We start from the raw sequence: 18,224 nt of genomic DNA on the forward strand, positions 1-18,224 counted from the left end.
AGCAGGCTTACCACAGATGGGGAGGAAGGAACTTGGGAGTCTGCAGCAACTCAGGTGTTGGTCCATTCCCTTCTCAGACCCCAAAGCACTACAGGGATAACCCTAACAGCCAAAAGTGCCCAGAACAACAATCATCCATCTGTGAAGGCCTTGCTATTGGCATAAGGAAGCGAAGGTAACAGAAGGAGAAGGTGAAGCAACAAGGCAGGCTTGAGATATAACAACGTCAAAGGATACCTAGAAAGCAGTGACCATGAAAACCCTCATTTCCTTTTTGGATACTGCCCAGGTGAACTGACTGGGCTGCAGCTGAGGGCACACTTTTATACTAAGACAGTGTAACTCCAGAGAATGACACCCAAAAGCCAGGAAAAAATTTAAAAAAAAACCCCAAACCCGAACCAACCACAAACAAGTTGGTTTTGCAGTAAAATAAGCCAACTACTTCCAGATTTGCACTGGCTACCTGCTCAGCACCAGGGGGAATACTTGCAGGTTTTCCCTTCTAAAGGTCCAACCTGCCCAAAACCTTATCTGACGCCTTGGCTCATTCAGAGTGCATTAAAAAAGCTGTGGTCAGCAGAAGTACTTAACCTACTTTCTCTACTTGAGCAAGCACAAATTTAGATGATACAACAGAAATAAACCTAGAGCAATGGTTGTTTCTGCTCACCCACGTAGAGTTAGAAGCATGTAAGCAGCATTGACAGAACTGAGACATGTGTCAGTCTGCATAGAACAGACAAGCAGACAAATGGGAGAAGGAAGAGAACTCTGCAGAAAAGCTGAAGATGGAGCCTGCAGCTAGGCAACTGCTCTGCACATTATTATAGAAGGGGCTTAAATTGAGATGTGCTCCTCTCACCAGCTTCCTATTGCCTTCCAGGCCCAAAAAGCAAAGCTACAAACATGGGAGGCATAAATGAGAACAAGATGATTGTGAGGCGATGCCTGAAACTATTATCAGCAGAAGAGGACAGGCACAGTCAACTCTTCATGTTTACTTGCCGTATTTTCACCGAAAGCTAAGCAACTGTTTCGTTTACTCTTTTTCCCCTCCCAAGAGTTTTCTTGCTTTTGACAAAAAGAAAAAAAAAAAGAACAGACCGTATGCTGTGGAGAATCATATGAAGCTGAAATAAAATGGGAAACTGATTAGCAGCCAGTCATAATAATTCAATTAAATTAATAGGAGGTCAAGATTTCCCAGCAGGACACAAGAAATGGCTGTGAGCTGGGCAAGCATCCAGTTTTCCTCGGCACTCAAATGAAAGAGCAGCTGCTGAACAGAAATGGCTCCAGCTTTCCAAAATCTACCTCTCACCTATGAGCCATTCTATGTATCTTCCGAGGCTTGGCCGCTTTGAACTTTACTGCAGTTTCCCTTCCCTGATTCCTTAGTTAAAAGAAGCAGAGATCAATAGGACATGAACATGCTACAGGAATAACTGCTGAAAGATGATTTGTTTAAGGCTGATAGGAAACAACTATCTTTTACAATATTGTTATGATCTTTTTAAGCATTTTTCTCTATAGTTGCTAAGTTCTTTCTCTTGCCCTCATATACTTTCTCAGCAAAATCAAAGCCAAACTCAGAAGCAGAAGATTCTTCACAAAAATCCGTTTTAAAGGTTTTCTTAATCATATTTTCATAGCTTTGATTGCTAACCCTTTTTATGCTGAAGTTGGGTAGTTCACTAACCATTTTTGTGCCAAGAAGTCCAGAAACACTTTAGCAGCAGTAAGTGTGACTCTGGTTTATGGTAACATCCTACATGGCAAAAAGCTGCCACAGAGAAGAATGAGAGAAATCAGTCAATAGCAAAGACAAAATGAACACATTTGTAAAGGAGGACCAGGAAAAGTCTTCCTCATGTGCACCACCATTGCTCATCTTCATGAGAGTTGTTTCATCAATTCTTCTCCAGAGACTTTTAGTGAATATCCATCAAGCTAGCAAGATAGATTTCAAAGCCAAACTATGTACACCTATCCAGCTCCTTAAAGATGGCAGGGTTATAAACTCTGCATTCCTCCAGGACACCAAGGCGTGCCATGTAGTGAAACAGTTATGGCCCAGTGACTGAACACAGTGATTAAACACTTGATGGCGAACAACCAGATGGTTATTTAAGCTGTGAGATGGTTTTACCCTGTACATAGAAAAAAACCCCCAAAACAACAAAACATGAAGCCCACCTCCCTGAATACGACATACTCAAATAATAGTTACTAGAAGGAAGTAGATTTGCAGCTGTGCTATTGAGCCTTACAGCTGACCAGGCTTGATGGAGTGGTGGTAAATAAGGCCCATTAAGTGCATTTGTCGGTATTTTAATAAGATGAGCTGTTAATGAACATTTAGTTTTACTTTCACAGTTTACAGGTGTCTACCGATATTGATGTGACACTTTCCCTCCACTACTCCATCTCCAGAACAGCCTTCACCACATGAAAGGTTTGCTGAAAAAACCACTGTTTCTCACCCTGACCTACTCTGAAGCTCAGCAACAGCAGCATGAGTGTGGTGAGTTAAAAAAAGGAAGTGGGTCTCACCAACAGCTTCTTTTTTGAACCACGCTGCAGTCACTCATTGGAAGGGTTAATGAATCATCCTCCAAAAACAGTGCAACTGACAAAAAGGGAAGGGGATATTGTTTTCAATTATCCTAACTTCAGCTGATGGCACTTTTCCCTGTATGTCTCGGCAGCTTCACAACTGCTTCTAAAGAGGCTGCTCGTGGGTTTAAACCAACTCATTTTTCATAATACTGTTTGCATTTTAGAAAATGGCTTATTGACAGAAAAAACCAAAGTGCATGCTTACACATTCACTGATCTACAAACACACCGAGAATGTGAGGCAACACGTTTCCTTAGTAAAAGTCAGTTATGTACTAGTGAACCCCTCACCACGTTATCGTGGTTCAAGTTCCCTAAAAAGCCAGAGGTACAGCCAAGAAGACAAAGTCAAAGCCCAAGCATCCAAGGACTCACAGGAACCCTATAATGTATTACTCTCAAGCTCTGTGTGACTAAATGTTTGGGCTACCCATGGTTTTGTTAGATGCCTAAGCAATACCGTAATGTCCTCTTTCCCCTTTGCTAAGATTTTGCATTTTGTAACTCCACAATGCCCAGCCTAAAGTAGAACTGCAGAAGTGGTCTTTTTTCTTGGGTATTTTTAAATAGGAGTGAAGGCAGCAAGGGCAGAGGTCAGGTGAAACAGGGGTAAGCATACAGTCAAACATTAGGAAAGGAGGCAGCATAGACAAAGGCTAGGAAATGTGTTCAGGAAAAGATTATAGAAGCTTTCATCCCAAAGGACACATTTAGGCTGATGTACGTCTACAGCCCCATCTGACTGGCTGCTTCGCTAGAGTGCTGAGAGTGCATCATGACACTCAAAACTGTCCAGCTTAGAAGACAGCTGCCCATTATCCTGTTTATGCATGCACCGCTGCTGTTAACAGAAACAAAATGCAAAGCCAGATCTCTTCCCCCTTCTATATACTCTTTACATGTGTCTTAGACAACGAAAGACCCCAACTAAACAAACAAAATATCCCAAACAAAACCAAAACAAACCCCCAGAAGGAGAGACACCAGCTAGAAGTTAATACTTTGGGGTGCCAAAGTTAGCTCAGATTGGTTAGTTCACTCTTTATATAGACACTACATCTGCACCTCTCAATCTATATCCTCTCTGTCTGGTTTCCCAGGGAGAAAAGACAACCAGCAATCTGCCTTTTCAAGATTTCAAGTACATGTAATGTTTGTTTACCTACTCCTCCAGCAGAGATTCCCTCCTTCCTCCTAAAAACCCCTCAGCTGCAAGGAAGAGGTTAAAACATTTAGGATATTAGGCAACCTCAGCTATTAGCAAAGACTCACATCCTGCGCAGTAACTTCAGGCAGTTTTAGCAAGCTTCAGCCCCAGCCCCTCACAGATGCTAGTGACAGGCATTTCCTGGCAGTCATTACAAGGCCAGGCTAATTCTGCGGTATTTAGGATTCGAGTTTAACATGAAGTTAACACTGTTGTGCGCTACATACAGTTGCTTTGATACATACAGCCCACATCAACCACAACCAACCCCCCCAAACCGTACAAAACCGAGGACCCGGGGTTACCTGAGCAGCACAGTGTAACGCAAGGATGAGGTCGGCAGCAGGACCAAAGAGTCACCGACCTCGAGGGGCCGAGGGCGCCCATTGCCAGCTGCGAGAGCTCGGAAGGGTCCCGTCCGCGGCCACCTCCTGCCCGGGCAGCTCCCCCCGGCTCCAGGCGCCGCTTCGGACCGGCGCTCGCCGCCAGCTCCGCGATGGGCGGACGGAGGAGAGGGAGAAGGAGAAAGAGCTCACCCGCCCGAGGCTTTGCCTGCGGACGCGGCGCCACGGCCGGAAGTGAGGCGGCTCCGGGTCGCCTGCTCCACAGCCCTTGTTGCTCCCCACCCCGGAGGGAGCCGAACGGGCCCGGGCTCCCCCCCCGACAAGCCATGTCCCGGGAGAAGGCGACTCCGCTGAGTCCCGCACCCCTCCAGCGGGGCAGCCGCTCCCTCATCCCGACTTCCCGGCCGGCTCCTCGTCCCTGTCCGGGCGGCGCGGTGCCCGCCCCCCCGCACACCGGCGGGTAGCGGCCGCTGGCGGCGCGGGACACGGCGGGAAGCGGGAAACCCCCGCCTCGCCGGCCCTGCGGCCGAGCCCCGCCCGCCACGAGCACCGCGGGGACGCCACCGGCCCCGTACCCGGCCCCGGTGCTTGCCGACCGGCCGGCACCACCGAGCTCCCGGCGCTCCCGACGCCGCCGCGCTTACCGGCTGGGAGCAGGTGAAGGGCGGCGCGGCGCCCAGCAGCAGCCGCAGGGCCGCGGCGGCGGGCGGGATGGGGAAGACGAAGAGGAGCAGCAGCAGGATCAGCCACCGCCACAGCTCCGAGCCCGCCATGGCCCGACCGCCACGGCCCCGGGGCTTCCGGACTCCGACCTGGGCGCGGGGCGGTGCCAGCCCTCACCTGAGGAGGGGCCGCCGCGGCGAGGCGGCGCTAGGAGCTGCCGCGGGGCGGGGCGAGAGGCGGGGCCGCGGCCCCCCGGAGCCCGCCCGCTGCGGATTACCATTGGGTCGGTTGTTTGGTCTGGGAGGGTGCGGTCGTGAGGAGCGAGCCGGGCCCGGCCCGGTGCAGGCAGCGGCGATTTCCGCGCCCTGCTTCGGGTTGCCGTGAGCCCCGCTGGAGAGCGCCCTGAGGGCAGAGGTCGGGGCCAAAGAGACGAACCGGGTTTTACCCGGGGTTGGTCTTAGTTCTTCGTTTTCACGAGTAAACGGAGGGGTTTGCGAGGTCTGTCTGCTCATCCTCCCCGGTGCACGCTTCCACATAAATACTGTAAGCATGACAAAGCATCAGCAGCGGTCTGCAACTACCCAGTAACAAGCATTATAGGTGTATGTTGTACTTTTCCTGTCGTGGGACTATTCTAAATGCACTCAGTTCACCGAGGGCTGTGCAAACCTTTTACTCGTCCCTGATGCTCACGGCGTTTCAGCTGCCTCACAGGTTTCACTCAGGGTTTCACACCATCCTTCACACCGCAGCACACCCACAGCCGGCTTTCACCCGTTACTGGCCGTGGTTTTCACACAAAGCTGTAGCCCGGCCCCAGGGAGCTCGGCTGCGTTTCCAGCTCGGTGAGCTTTCCAGCAAAGCTGAACCATTTGCCGGGCTTCAACTGACACAGCACAGCGGTTTTGTGTGGTTTTGCGGTGGCAACTGTCTAACTGAGGGCTGGTCCGAGCCTGGAGATAACGAGGTTTCTGGTGCTTGCTCTGCCATTCCGACACCTCATGCTGATGACATCCACAGGTCTTAATCACCTCCTGGGTTTTACCATTTTGTGGCACCGTTAACAGTTTCAGCAAAGCCTGCAGTCCTCACGCTTGCATGCAAGTCAGGGAAAATATATGTATATATATACACACATAATTGAAGAAAAACACTCTGTTTTCTTAAGATGTTATTTTGCTCAATCTTACACCAACGCACTTGGACTAAGTGCACTATGGTTTATAGTGCTGCTACAGGAAATACACTGCTCAGCTGGCATTGCAGCGGGATTGCATGATAACCCTGGTAGAACAAATTTGTTCAATCAGGAAGTAAATGTGTGGTATGCTACTTATTAGCGTCCCATTAGCTTCATGGCTTATGTATGTACTGATTATGCTGTATTTAGGCTGCGGGCATTCATTTTTTGTTGCATATGATTGGTAAAAAAGAATCCTGTGGAGAAAATGTGAAGTGTGTGGTTATGCACGAGTCACACTTTGGCAATCATGACACAGCAGAATTGCTGTAGTGACAACAGTACAGAGAGCGGCTGGATTTCCTAAGTTACTGTTTGACAGCGCAGGCTGTAACTGTCCAAGACAGTTCTGCGGCCTCTTTAATACCCACCAACAGCAGCAGGACTGCTGGTGGGAAGTAAGGGGCTGCAGGAAGCTGCCTTGTTCAGCTGCTGCTGAGAGAAGGGAGCAATGTCAATGTCAAAGGAGTTCTGATAACATTTACAATATTAAACAAATCTGGACATTGTTTAGAAATTTATTAGCAATTTTAAAATAACATCATTCATTAGATAAAAATGCAATCTTACAGGAATATACATTTGTCCCACACAGAGATGACCCTATAGCTCGCTGGCGGGCCATTCACTCTAACTTTCCTCTGTTGATTTTAAAACGTGCGAGAGGGCAAGACGGACTCTGGCACTGATGACAGGCTTACATGACGGTTACAAACTGTACAGCATTATTTACAAAAGCATTTCTGTGAGTTCATGAAAACTAGATATAAAATTGTGGAAGGAGGTAAAGAATTGAGATGGGGAAGGGCTTGGGTGGAGGTGCAAGAGAGGGTGGGCGGGGAGTGTAGGGAAGAGTGGGAGAGGAGGTTTATGTCTGGACTGATTTATACTTGAGAGAGGTCATTTTACAGCTCTGGGCAATTCAAATGAAGGCAAAACACTTATATTTATCAACATTTATAGCTGATGATCAGAGCAGGAAATGGTGCTCCAGGGCCTGAACTTAAGAGGTGCTGAGGAACCCCATCTTCCCTGAAGTCACCGGGAAACACAGTTATGCAGTACCTTGCCGGGCCAGGCCCAAACCATGCAGCTGCAGGCCAGATAGAGGTGCCCCCCAGATCTTACGTAGTTTTGATCCTGCAGTGCTCAGTCACTGGCGCTGATGTGAGTTCAGACTGAGTGTGAGATCAGCTCCCAAAACCTTTCACCCCTGAAACTGGACTAGATGCCAACCACTTCTTGCCAGAATTCACCCAAAGCGACTTATCCCCTGCTCTACCAAGCGGCAATTGTTTGGAGGGAGATTTCATCATTCAGAATTGATTTTTAAGGCAGTTTTAAAAGAATCTCCCCCTTTTATTTTTGTGTGTGATGCAGCAATGTTTGTCAAAGAGATATTTACAATCTCGATCCTCCTCTGAAACCTTCCCACATTCAAACTGTCAAGGCTGAATAAGCCTGAAACAATCACTTCTATGAGCAATCATAAAGTTGATGATGTTTAGATAGTATTGGCTGCCAGTCTAGCTAGGTGCTTGAGATGGGAGCAGGCTGGCTTCAGATGCTTAAAATACTGACAGCATTACAGCCTGTTGGGAAGGAACTTGCATTTTGCCTTGCTGGGCAAAATGCAACAAGAAAACGCAGGTATCTAATCGTCCAAATAACGAGTCTGCTGAATGGTGTCTGAGTTTGCGTATCTGTCTTGAATAGGAAAATGCTTTGGAAAGGGGCTGTTTGAACACTGACAGAAAAAAACCTGTTGTTGGGTGGAGTGTTGCCTGCTCTCGCCTGGGCTTGCTCCTGCTCCACTGGGTCTGGGATGCAGCCGCTAACCCTGGCCTGACGTAAAGGCCGGGCAGAGCGCCGTGAACTTCAGGCTGTAGGAGTGGAGGCTGTCTGCATGAGGTGGGGTAGGAAAACAACTGCATGGGAGTGTGGAGACCAGCTCCCAGTTGTGCCTAACTAAGCCCTTGGTAATGGTAATGAAGATTCCCTTGTTACATCAGTCATTGGTACTGCTCCTCTCCATTAGCCCTTTAGAAAGGGCCTTGATTAAGTTGCCTAATTGTCTCCTGCCACCTGAGATCTCTGCCATCCAGGTGGGACCAGTAGCTGTAGTACTAGCCGTGGGGAAGAGACATGCCTTTCTGGACCAGCTGCTGCAAGCCAGAGAGAGTGCTGTAGGGGATCTCAAGTGGTAGCATATGCCCACATTTAGGCAACTGAGCTGAGCCCTGTGCCCCTAAAGAAGGCCTGTTTTTTATGCTCAAGTGTTAACACTTAAGTAAAGCCCCTCGTAAGGGCCAGGGGAAGAATGGAGGATTTAACTAGAACACTAAAGTTTATATCAGAAGAAGTTGGGTTTTTTTTCCATTCCAGTGTGATGCTACTGACTTCTCCGAAAGCAGTTGGAGCCCAGTCTGTCTGCAGTGCAGTACAGGACATCTCTCTCTTGGCTGTGCTTCTGCCCTCGCCTGCCCCATCTCAGGGTGCTTAGCAGCAAGGCCATAGCGGATTCAGCTGTACAGAAACAAAACAGCAACAGAGAGCAAAGCTCCACAGACTGAGATCCCATTGGAAATCTTCTGGATCTCTGGGCTTGCTAACCCAGGATAAAACTTTGAAAACTTTGCAACATTTAAAAAGAAGAAAAAAAGAAACCCTATGCATATATTGGAATTTATATTTCTTAGACTTCTTTGGAGAAGAAAATAAACAGAGAAAAGATATAATAAAACTTTTCTGGGCCCAGTTCTGTTTTCCACTTTTGTTGCATCCTCGTGCCCTCCAGCCTCGTGTTAGCAAGATGGGAACTGGGGCTTCTGACAGCCTGGAATATTTTCTTTATATGCACTGCAGTTTTCATTATGGAAACAGATAAAACCTCACCACTACCAGCAGACCCCAACTGGATTCTACTTATTTTATCAACTTTATTGTGCTCCAAATTCGTCATTCAGTGTTCCGGTCCCCCACCCCACCCTGCCATGGGGACAGTCACAACAGGACCGTGCATATATCTTAGGATACTCAGTTCTGTCTCAGTAGGGCTGCTTCACTTCAGCTCACCGGACCAACAGGTTGGGGTTCTCATCCATGCATATGAAGCAAGGCCTCCAACTTCATCTCTGACACAGGTGACAACCCCACGGGCTTGCGGTGCCGTCACCTTTTACGATTGTGTCTGTGTGCAAACGCGCATACATTTCATACAGCAATCTGAAACTATCAGGCAGAAAAGACACAGGAGCCTGGCTGAGACCCATACAACTGTTATATTGGCGTCAGTCTAAAGAAAGCAATGATACATTGCTTTGGAAATTATCAAGAAATGTAAAAAATGCATTTGCCCTTTTTTTGTTGTTGTTGTCGTTGTCATAGTCATCAGGGGCAGGGTTCTGAGTCAGAAAACAAAGCAGAAATAGATGTGATTCTGTACATGGCGCCTCTCTGGCTGTCCCTCCGTGCTGGGGTGTGGTGAGCAGGGTAATAAAACAGGCGGGACCCCTGCAGTAGCAGCAGCATCTACACCATCATCGTTCACATGTCCAGCTGAAGAGGCAGGTGATGCAGAAAAGGTCTGTGGACAATGAAACTCCAGCTCTGGATCATGAGTTTCACTTTCTTCCCCGTCATGTCAGCCACACAGAAATAAGGAGGAAAAAAAGAAATGCACCCGGTGTGGCTGGCCCAGTACTGCCAGGAACAACGAGCAGGAGTGATACAAGGAGGAGGTTTGTTGTTTTATAAGAAACGTCTTTAGTCTGCAGCGTACTCTTGCAAGTCAGAGATGCTCAGTGGCAAACAGCAGATCGTTTTCCCCATTCTTTCCTTCCATGCCACTCCTCAGCCACCAGTTCCTTCAAAGCTTCCATCCACAGCACAGTGATCGTACCCACCATCCACTCCCACACACAGGGAAAGAAGGACATTCCAGGAACTAAATCTGCCCCTGCCTTCCCACCATCCCCTGGACTCTCCCGCACCTGAAGGAGGCAGTAGCTCTGTGCTCAGGCCTGTCACAGTGTGCACACTGGAAGTACCTCAAATGAAAAAATAAATAAAAAGTGCTGCCCTCCCCAGAAAGAGGAATTTGTACAGCCGGCACCAGCAATTACTAAATTTAACATCTGCCCCTCAAACTGCAGCAGTCATCTGCATTCTCTAGCCATGTGTTTTCCACTCTGCAGGACCTAAGTCAGGGGTCTTCCAGCAGAGAGCGGGGTTTCCCCTGGCCATGGCAGGCTCCGACCCCTGAGGCAGCTGCAGCTTTCACTGGGAATGTGTGGGGCATAATCCTTTCCACCATGTTCCTTCCTATCAAGAAAAAGCCTAAAAGCTGATGGGGCTGTCAAGCATCCAAACAAGCCCATTGCCACCACTAATTTAGATCCGTACTTTGTTTCTTGGGAGCAGAGAACACCACCGTCTCCCACTGGGAGGGTCAGATGGACTTTCTAGTGGAAGAAAGTGAGATAGGGAGCCCTTACCCAGATTTCATTTTCAGAAACAGCCAGGCACAGCACTATTTCCTTTCAAATAGCTTTGGAGCACATCGGCACTAGCAACAGCAAACTCTGAAAGGGAGACGCGCTTGTGTGCCCATCTCAATACAGGCACGAAGGATGGAAAGGATGAGACTGACTGACATCAGCCGGTTGCTTTCTCCAGGGAAGTCTTGAATTAGGACTTTGATGCCACATAGTTGTATAAATGGATTCATATTTCTCTACTTTAAAAGAATTTGGTGGTTTTTTCTCAAGGTATCTTGAGCTGCTACTGGCCGGTTCAAAATGACACTGAAAGAAGTGCTCTGTCAAAAATACCCTTTGCTATTTCTGTTTTATCAGAGATAAAAGAAGAATCAAGAAGAAAAACAAGGGCATAACAAAAATAATGTAATCAACATATGCAATAAATGATGTTCTCAGACATCTGCAGAAGCTCAAGATTTGAATGAAAGTTTAGCTCTGAGTCAGATCATGCCTCTTAGCACTGATCTGCAAGTTTGTGAACCATCTTGAGAAGGGAGAAAAAACAGCAGCAGACTAAACAAAAATCAGTTGCATAAAATCTAACGGTACCTGCCTGTTTTTTCAGCCTCTTTCATGAGTTAGGATCAAGGGTCGGTGTGAGGAAAGTCAAGAGACATCCACACTCACTTAGTAGGGAAATATGGCTGGGACATGCTGTGCTCTCGGATGTTTTGTGACTTAGAATCTGACCCATCCACTGAAGTCTGGGAAGAGGGATGAGACCGTGCATGGGAACACAAAAAAAATCACTTCACATCTGCATCTTGGCCAGAGTGCAGCAATTCTCCTAAGCAATGATCCAGAGCTCTCTCCCTCACTTAACCTCTGCTTTGAGCCCAGACCAGAGTTAGATAACTTTACTTTGCTAACGATTCTGCCTCTTGCATTTGCTTATCCCAGGATCCTGCTATAATCGATCAGGGTTAGCTATTTAATAAAAGAAATTTGAAAGCAGATTTTTCCTCCCCACTCCTTGAATTGCTGGTGCCAGCTGATTACGTAGGATGGATCTACCAAACGGGCTTGGGGCTCTTGCCACCCTCGAGTGGAACAAGACCTTTAGAGAAACTGAGCAAAAGGAAGAAGAACAAAGCCTGAATAAAATGTCCCAGTCTCGGGAAGAAAGATTCTCTACCAATAAAGTCATCGTGCATGTTTAGAGGGAGCGAGGAAGAAGGAAAATGAACACAAGATATGCAAAATCAGTAACGTTCAACCTGTCAGTGGATTGCAGAATAGTTACTTACACCAGGTACACTTTGTTCATTGTACAAATTAAAAAAAAGAAAAAAAATAGTACCCCTTTCCCCAACCACACGTAGAAAAGCACTTAAAAGTTCAAAGGTAAAGCTTGGCACATTCCAAATACGAAATGATTCACTTGACATGCAGCAAAATATACAAGAAGTGATTCTTTTTTTTTCTTTTTTTTTCTTAAACAAACTTAATTCAATTCATTATCTTTGCTTGGCACAACTGCAATTCATTTTTAAAAAAATATTTGAAAAATACTGAAACTGACCTGAATTCAAGTATAACGGTTTCTTCAACAGAAACATTATCAATGCAATAAAACATCACACGGAATATATCGAAGCGTAACGCCTTCTGGTTTGTTTTTTTGTTTGCTCCCCCACCCACCCCCCCCAATTTTTGTTTTCTATACAGTTTTAATGCCAACACAACTTACAATTGTATTTTAAAATTAATATTATTGCATTGTTTTTGCATATCTTGTGGAACAGAAAATGCAAAGTTACTGATTCCCCTTTCAAAAGCAGAGACAGTGGTTTGTTTTTGCATTCAAATGGCCCCAGATACAGATCTCCTGCAGCTCAAACCAGGATGTGGAGAACTGCATGCACTTACACACACACGCACGCGCGCACGCACACTCGCTCTGTATTGCTCCCACACTCACAGATATACTTAGCACTAAGAAGAACCCAAATCAATCACTCAAATGTGCAAGACTATATCAAGTGCATTGCCTACTATCTTTAAATTATAAAACAACAACAAAAAAAGGAGGTTTCAATTACTAGCAAATAAAATTACAAATTCTTGGTGTACATAATGGTTGGTAAAACTTGTCTATCATTATACTTCTACCAAATTTCAATGGAGAAAAAAACCCCAGTTTAAATAATGCAACATGATCAAACCAATTTAACATTTGCAAAGGTGAAAATAAACCAAAACAAAAAGGTAAGGTGATTACAAAACCTTGTAAACACTCCCTTCTCCCTCCAAAAAAATTCAAATAAAATAGTCAAAATAAAAACTGCAACATGCTTTCAAGAAAATATCAAACTGCAAAACAAGGAGAGATCTACACAAGCCCACCACCACCACCTCAGCAAGTGCGGGGCAGGTCGGCTCAGCCCCGCCGCAGAGCCTGCTCCCCGCTCTCCCACTGGCTGGCACGGCTGGCTGTCAGAGCTCTGATTGGTCGGCAAGAGACTGCCTGAGCTCAGATTGGCTGGCAAGTGACTGCTCGAGCTCTGATTGGTTGGCCGGAGTGGCTGCCTGAGCTTGGATTGGTTGGCAGATTCCGCCGCCTGGGAGTCTTAGCAGGGTTGGGCAGCGCTGCCACCTGCCCCTTGGGCTTCTTCTGCTTCCTCCTTCACTTCGCGGTACGGGAATCCACAGCAGAAGAAGTCCTCCTCTCCTTCCGAATCAAAGGGCCTTGGCTTTATGGAGACGGTGAGGCTCATACAGAATATGTGCAAAATGATTTTTACAAGCAAAGTTGAAAGACACCCGTTTGAAGCAGGGTCCTTTTGGCTAGGGCCATCCACAGGAAGCTGAGGTTCCCCTATGCGCTTGGGAGGCAGCTGTTCCTTGTGCAGGGACTGAAAAAAAGAGGGAGCTGGCTCTCCTCCTCTTCCTCCTCCTCCTCACTCTTCCTTCATGGACTCATGCTGGGGTTATATCCGCTCCTGAAAAGCTTTCTTACACCACCCAACTCTGCGACTCGTCCCAACAGAAATGAATGAAGAACGCTGTTCCGGTTACTCCAGGTCACGAGAACAGTGAGGCACTTCTGAAACAAACCCATTAGGAACATTGAAACAAATAAAAAACCAGCATCGCTTCCAGCCCTGGCAACTACAGGCTGCTGATATAAATCCTGCTGTCCTTGAGCTCCTCCTGACTTATTCTACAATCCGGGTTCTGCACCTCTTCCTCTTCCTCTCCTGCACTGTCCTGCCCTGGGTCCCTGCAGTTAACAAAAGGCAAGAGGTTGCCATTGGGGCTCTGCTTGCTGTTACCATTGAGAATGTTGTCTGCTGCATTTTCCATCTCTTCTATCGTCATGTCACAGGCGTCTGCGAGCTCCTGGGTTGTGACCTCAATGAACTTTGGATCTTGAGCAAACTGCATCAGTCCTTCCGAAATCAAGACCTTCAAAAGCAGGTAGGGAACCAAAGACATAAGTTAGAATTCTGCATCCTCAACCCTGCCACACCTCTAACGTAACCCCCTTTACCACTGTATTTTCCCCAGTGGTCCTTCTCCTCCCATTCACACTGCTAACCCCTGCTTGTATGTGCTCTCCTATGCTTGGCATTGTGGGCAGCAACATATCTGTTGCCCTGCTCTTGTGAGTGCTGTGTTTCTAGTTGGCCTTGACACTGCTCATGTCCTGGTTGACTCTGCAGTCTTACCGCTTCAACCAGGCTGCCAGCGCTGCCATGAAACTGCCTGCTGCTCCCTCCGGTCTGGCTGGGGACGGTGAGGGAGACTGGCCTGGCTCTCCTCGGGCTGCTGCAGCCGGTGTTGTCAGGATACCGAGAGCCGCAGTGTACTGATGGGAAGCTGCTGTTGAGCTTCTCGCTGGACTCTGCCCCGTCCAGGCGCAGAGTCGGGATGGTCTGTTGCGGCCAGCCACGGTTGCAGGGTGTAGCAGGAGGTGTCGCACACAGCCGAGAGAACATTGTAGGAGAATGGCTTCGCTGGAGTAGGGGACTCAGGCCAGCCACTGCTAATGCCTGTGGACAGAGGAGGAACAAGACAAGTGAGAGCTTGCTCTTAGCAGCAGGGCCGGAACCCTCATTCTGGAAGTTCTGCAGAAACTACCCAAGAAAGGCCTGGATGGTCTCAAGGCTCGTGAAAAGAGCTGCCAGCTCCTGCAATGGTTTGGATGTTTGCTGTGTTTAAAGGAAAGTGCAAGCTTTCCTTTAAACAGCGTATCTTGCACTAGTGCTGAGGACCAGATTGAAAACATTCACAACTGCAGTTCTTCAGCCTTGGAGCCACTGCACTGACAGGACGGATGTAGCCCTGCTCCCCACAGCCTTGCCAGAAACACCACCTCTTCTCCAGTGGGTGAGACAGCAATTCATTTTCCCACCACTGCCACCACCCATACTGCTAGCTTTTACTGCCAATTGCTGTGTTTTCTGTTAAGTGTCTACTGTGGAACCTGAACAGTACCAGATGTGAATTTTAGATGTGTCTGCAGTTGGCAATAACTGAAAAATCCACCACTGGATTTTAAGGCATCTGCTGTTGGTGGGAGGATCAATAGCTGATGATTATACTTCGAGTCATCCAGTCCTTCCTGTAATCATATACGCAACCTCTGAGTCATCCTGACTCCTTTTATAACAATTTCTCAAGAAGCCTGTTGTTGCACAGGGCTGATCTGATGCCTTATTCATGTGACTGCTGCCTTGTTCCCTAAGGAATGCCATCAGAATCATAAGGTCTTCTCACAAAGCTCACTGATGCCTAGTATAAGCAAATAAATCTATTCACAGGAAATACAAAAGCATGTGGATTGTGTTGCAGAGGATCCTTGGTTGGCTCACCCAGCTGCAGCTGTCTGAAGGCTATATGTTTAGCCTAAGTTAACTGTGCAGAGAGACACCAGCAAGCCTCCTGCTTCTTTTTGATACCTGCCTGAAAATGCTATGTGAAGGATGAGACTTAGACAAGACTTGCACTTGCCCTTTGGAGATGCTCTTTGTTGAGCACAGTGGGACTGAACTGACCAGTTTAAATTAGAGAGCTGACTTGAAGATAGCTGAAGGTAAGTAAGGCTCAGTCCATCTGCCACTGAAATCCTTGGGAACTGATAACCATGCTACGCTGATGGTTTCAGTGACAGATGAACAAAAGAATTGTCATGTGCAAGGTTCACCGAATTTCTCAGGAATTAGACACCTACCAGAATTCATTGAGGAAGAAAGCCTTTAAAAATGATTCTGTATAAGTCATGCTGAGCAGGCCTCAGCACATCCCTTAAACTGCCAGGGCTTCAAGGAGAGCCATAGATCTGTCAGGCAGGACAACTAAACCAGTTTTTCAGTATATTGGCTGAAACATATACAAGGTGTTTTGGCCAAAATATAAGGTTCTGAGGAAGTTGAAGGAAGCTATTAGGGATTGCTCTGAGCTTCATCTGCATATATTTACATATCATGATGTGTGAGTATTTTGTGAGAATACCCCTTCAAGCATTCACAGCAACTGAATCTGTTGTGCTTAGCAGAGACAACCTTTACACCGTATGTTCTTATTTTAAGCACTGCTGGAGCTAACATTTTTGTAACAATATGAACACTGCTGAGTGTTGTCAGTTGGAGGTCAGATGATTATTTTAGGGGAACCCTTCAGCATGGCTGAGTGACACTGGGATGTGTAAAGCCTCATCCCTTTCAGTTTGGAGCTGCATGGTGGAATGAGTAAGGCTGAAGTAGCTCCATCCTCTTCATACAGGTTGGAGGGAGGTGATGCTGCCAGCTGGTGGGCTGTGAGGGTGGGAGGCATGTGTCCCCTTTGTCTGGCCTGCCATGGGAGGGCAGCAAGTCTCAGGAGGGCTGTTGCTGCTGTGGGGAACGTGGGAAGCTGTTTCCTGCCCACTTCTCCCTGCCCCAGTGCATTTTCGGCTTGTCCCTGCCATGGCTGTAACTCTCTGCAGAGCACTGCTTTCTGGAGCTCGATCCTTAAAGGATAACTAGCTGGGAGCAGAGATAAGAAAAGCCAGCGAGCCTCAAGCATTCTCATCTCTCACTCATCTGCTCTGACTTCTCCCTCCTCCCACTGCTGCTGTCTGGCATTTTCTGCCCCTGAGGTAGCCTAAGGAGGTGGCAAGATTGTTCTGCCCTGCCCCAGGAACTACGCAGAGCAGGATGCCACACTTGCAAGGCTGGCACTACCATCTGTACTCATTTCTTCTATGTTGACAAAAAGTGGCATCGTTAAACTAAAAGACAGAAGTCTACTCTGGACTACGACAGCTGGCTTACATTTGCTAGGCTGCTGAATGTACTTGCAAAGGGCTCAAGATGTAATGTAGTCAGTTTATGTTTTAAAATTATTAATTACAGTTACTAGTTTCCTTTAATATTAAAGTAGACCCTGTATATTTTATTCATATGCATACTACCATCAAAAGCAGTGTAATTGCACTGCAATGTGCAATTTGGGTAGATATTTTTATCTTTTAAGTAGTTTTTTATTTTACTCTTTCATGGGCATCAGAAAATGGTAAGTCTGCTGCCTTACAAAGGACATGTTCCTGTAGCATTCTTCTAGGAATGATGAAAGTCCTGAAAGCAGGAATAAGCATGATGGCAAATATGATTTCTAAAAATTGGACATTTGATAAGGGTGAGAGACTATCCCAAATGTTTTTTAAAAGGTTGGTTGGGATTAAAGGAGGTGGCACTGCAGATGGTAGGGTCTCAGTTGAATTGTTGGGCCCTTTATGGTTATTAATGCTTACCTGATGATGTACCAGATGCAAGGGCAGAACTGTCTTCTGCGAGACATCTACGCCCTGGTTTTTCTGTCTTTTCAGACACTCTAAGTGAAAAGATGCTCTTCGACCTGAAACAGAAATTGCACACAACTGTATCCATCACTCATAATACACTACAGGAAATCTGTTTTCAATTTCTTTTAGTGTAGTCTCACTGGAGATGCAGCAAAGTCATATACATTTTACTCCGTGTCCACTTTCCCTCAATACTTTGCCCCTTCCAAAGCGTTTGTATTCACAAAAAGCAGTCAAGCATCATGGACTAGCCAGCACCACCTCCCAAACAAGCTGCAAGATAAAATTCTGGATGATGATTTGTATTTTTCCCTTCTGAAACACTGTCCTAGTAGATACCATGCAGCTGATTTTGCTCCTAAGCAGTGGAAGTGTTCTCAGAACCCTGATTCAGGTAAAGCCCTCAGCGGGACTGAGGATGGCAGCTGAGGCTCTGGTGCTGTGCCTGGCTATACATAACATGCACGAGGGGACGTCAGGCTGCTCAAGTGACATTGACCTCCTGCTTGCATGTGATCTGTGTCCCTTAGCTGCCAGACATACCACAGCTTATGAGGCTGTGTCTATAGCAAGGTCAAGTGGAGTGAATTAATCAGTGGTTGAGTTCACTGGTGAATGGAAGGCTGCTTATACAGACGTGAAGCATTTTCAAAATTTGGAAAGAAGGGATGAGAAAAAAGGTTTTTTTCTCTTGGAAAAAAAAAAAAGATATTTTAGGGGGAACTATTGAAACAGTCACGTTGTTTACTTGCTATAAAATTGATCTTTACTTCTGTAAATGTGAGAAAGGTAGTCCCTATGTGGGAATTTAAAAGTACTG

At 46.8% G+C, this 18,224-nt stretch overlaps 2 protein-coding genes across 13 annotated transcripts in view; both read right to left on the bottom strand.

Annotated features, from left to right (window-relative positions):
- The window catches only part of IL17RA (interleukin 17 receptor A), a 25,097-nt gene extending 20,044 nt beyond the window's left edge, over positions 1 to 5,053 (bottom strand). For 4 of the 5 annotated variants that reach the window (XM_030480594.1, XM_030480593.1, XM_030480592.1 and 1 more), the window contains exon 1: positions 4,818 to 5,053. In XM_030480594.1, coding sequence (XP_030336454.1) covers positions 4,818 to 4,946 — 129 coding nt within the window. In that variant the 5' untranslated portion in view covers positions 4,947 to 5,053. Of the gene's footprint in view, positions 1 to 4,134; positions 4,362 to 4,817 lie in introns of those variants that run through there. The other variant, XM_030480595.1, reaches the window with a different exon arrangement.
- Positions 5,054 to 6,576: 1,523 nt separating this feature from the next.
- Positions 6,577 to 18,224, bottom strand: part of CACNA1C (calcium voltage-gated channel subunit alpha1 C) — a 440,223-nt gene continuing 428,575 nt past the window's right edge. For 4 of the 8 annotated variants that reach the window (XM_030480602.1, XM_030480600.1, XM_030480601.1 and 1 more), the window contains 3 exons: positions 17,354 to 17,457; positions 14,289 to 14,612; positions 9,339 to 14,025 (listed from right to left, as the gene is read on the bottom strand). In XM_030480602.1, the coding sequence (XP_030336462.1) occupies positions 13,729 to 14,025; positions 14,289 to 14,612; positions 17,354 to 17,457 (725 nt within the window). In that variant the 3' untranslated portion in view covers positions 9,339 to 13,728. Of the gene's footprint in view, positions 14,026 to 14,288; positions 14,613 to 17,353; positions 17,458 to 18,224 lie in introns of all 8 variants that reach the window. The other 4 variants (XM_030480605.1, XM_030480597.1, XM_030480598.1 and 1 more) reach the window with 2 other exon arrangements.

The sequence above is a fragment of the Strigops habroptila genome, chromosome 3 (assembly GCF_004027225.2).
Source record: "Strigops habroptila isolate Jane chromosome 3, bStrHab1.2.pri, whole genome shotgun sequence".
NCBI lineage: Eukaryota > Metazoa > Chordata > Aves > Psittaciformes > Psittacidae > Strigops > Strigops habroptila.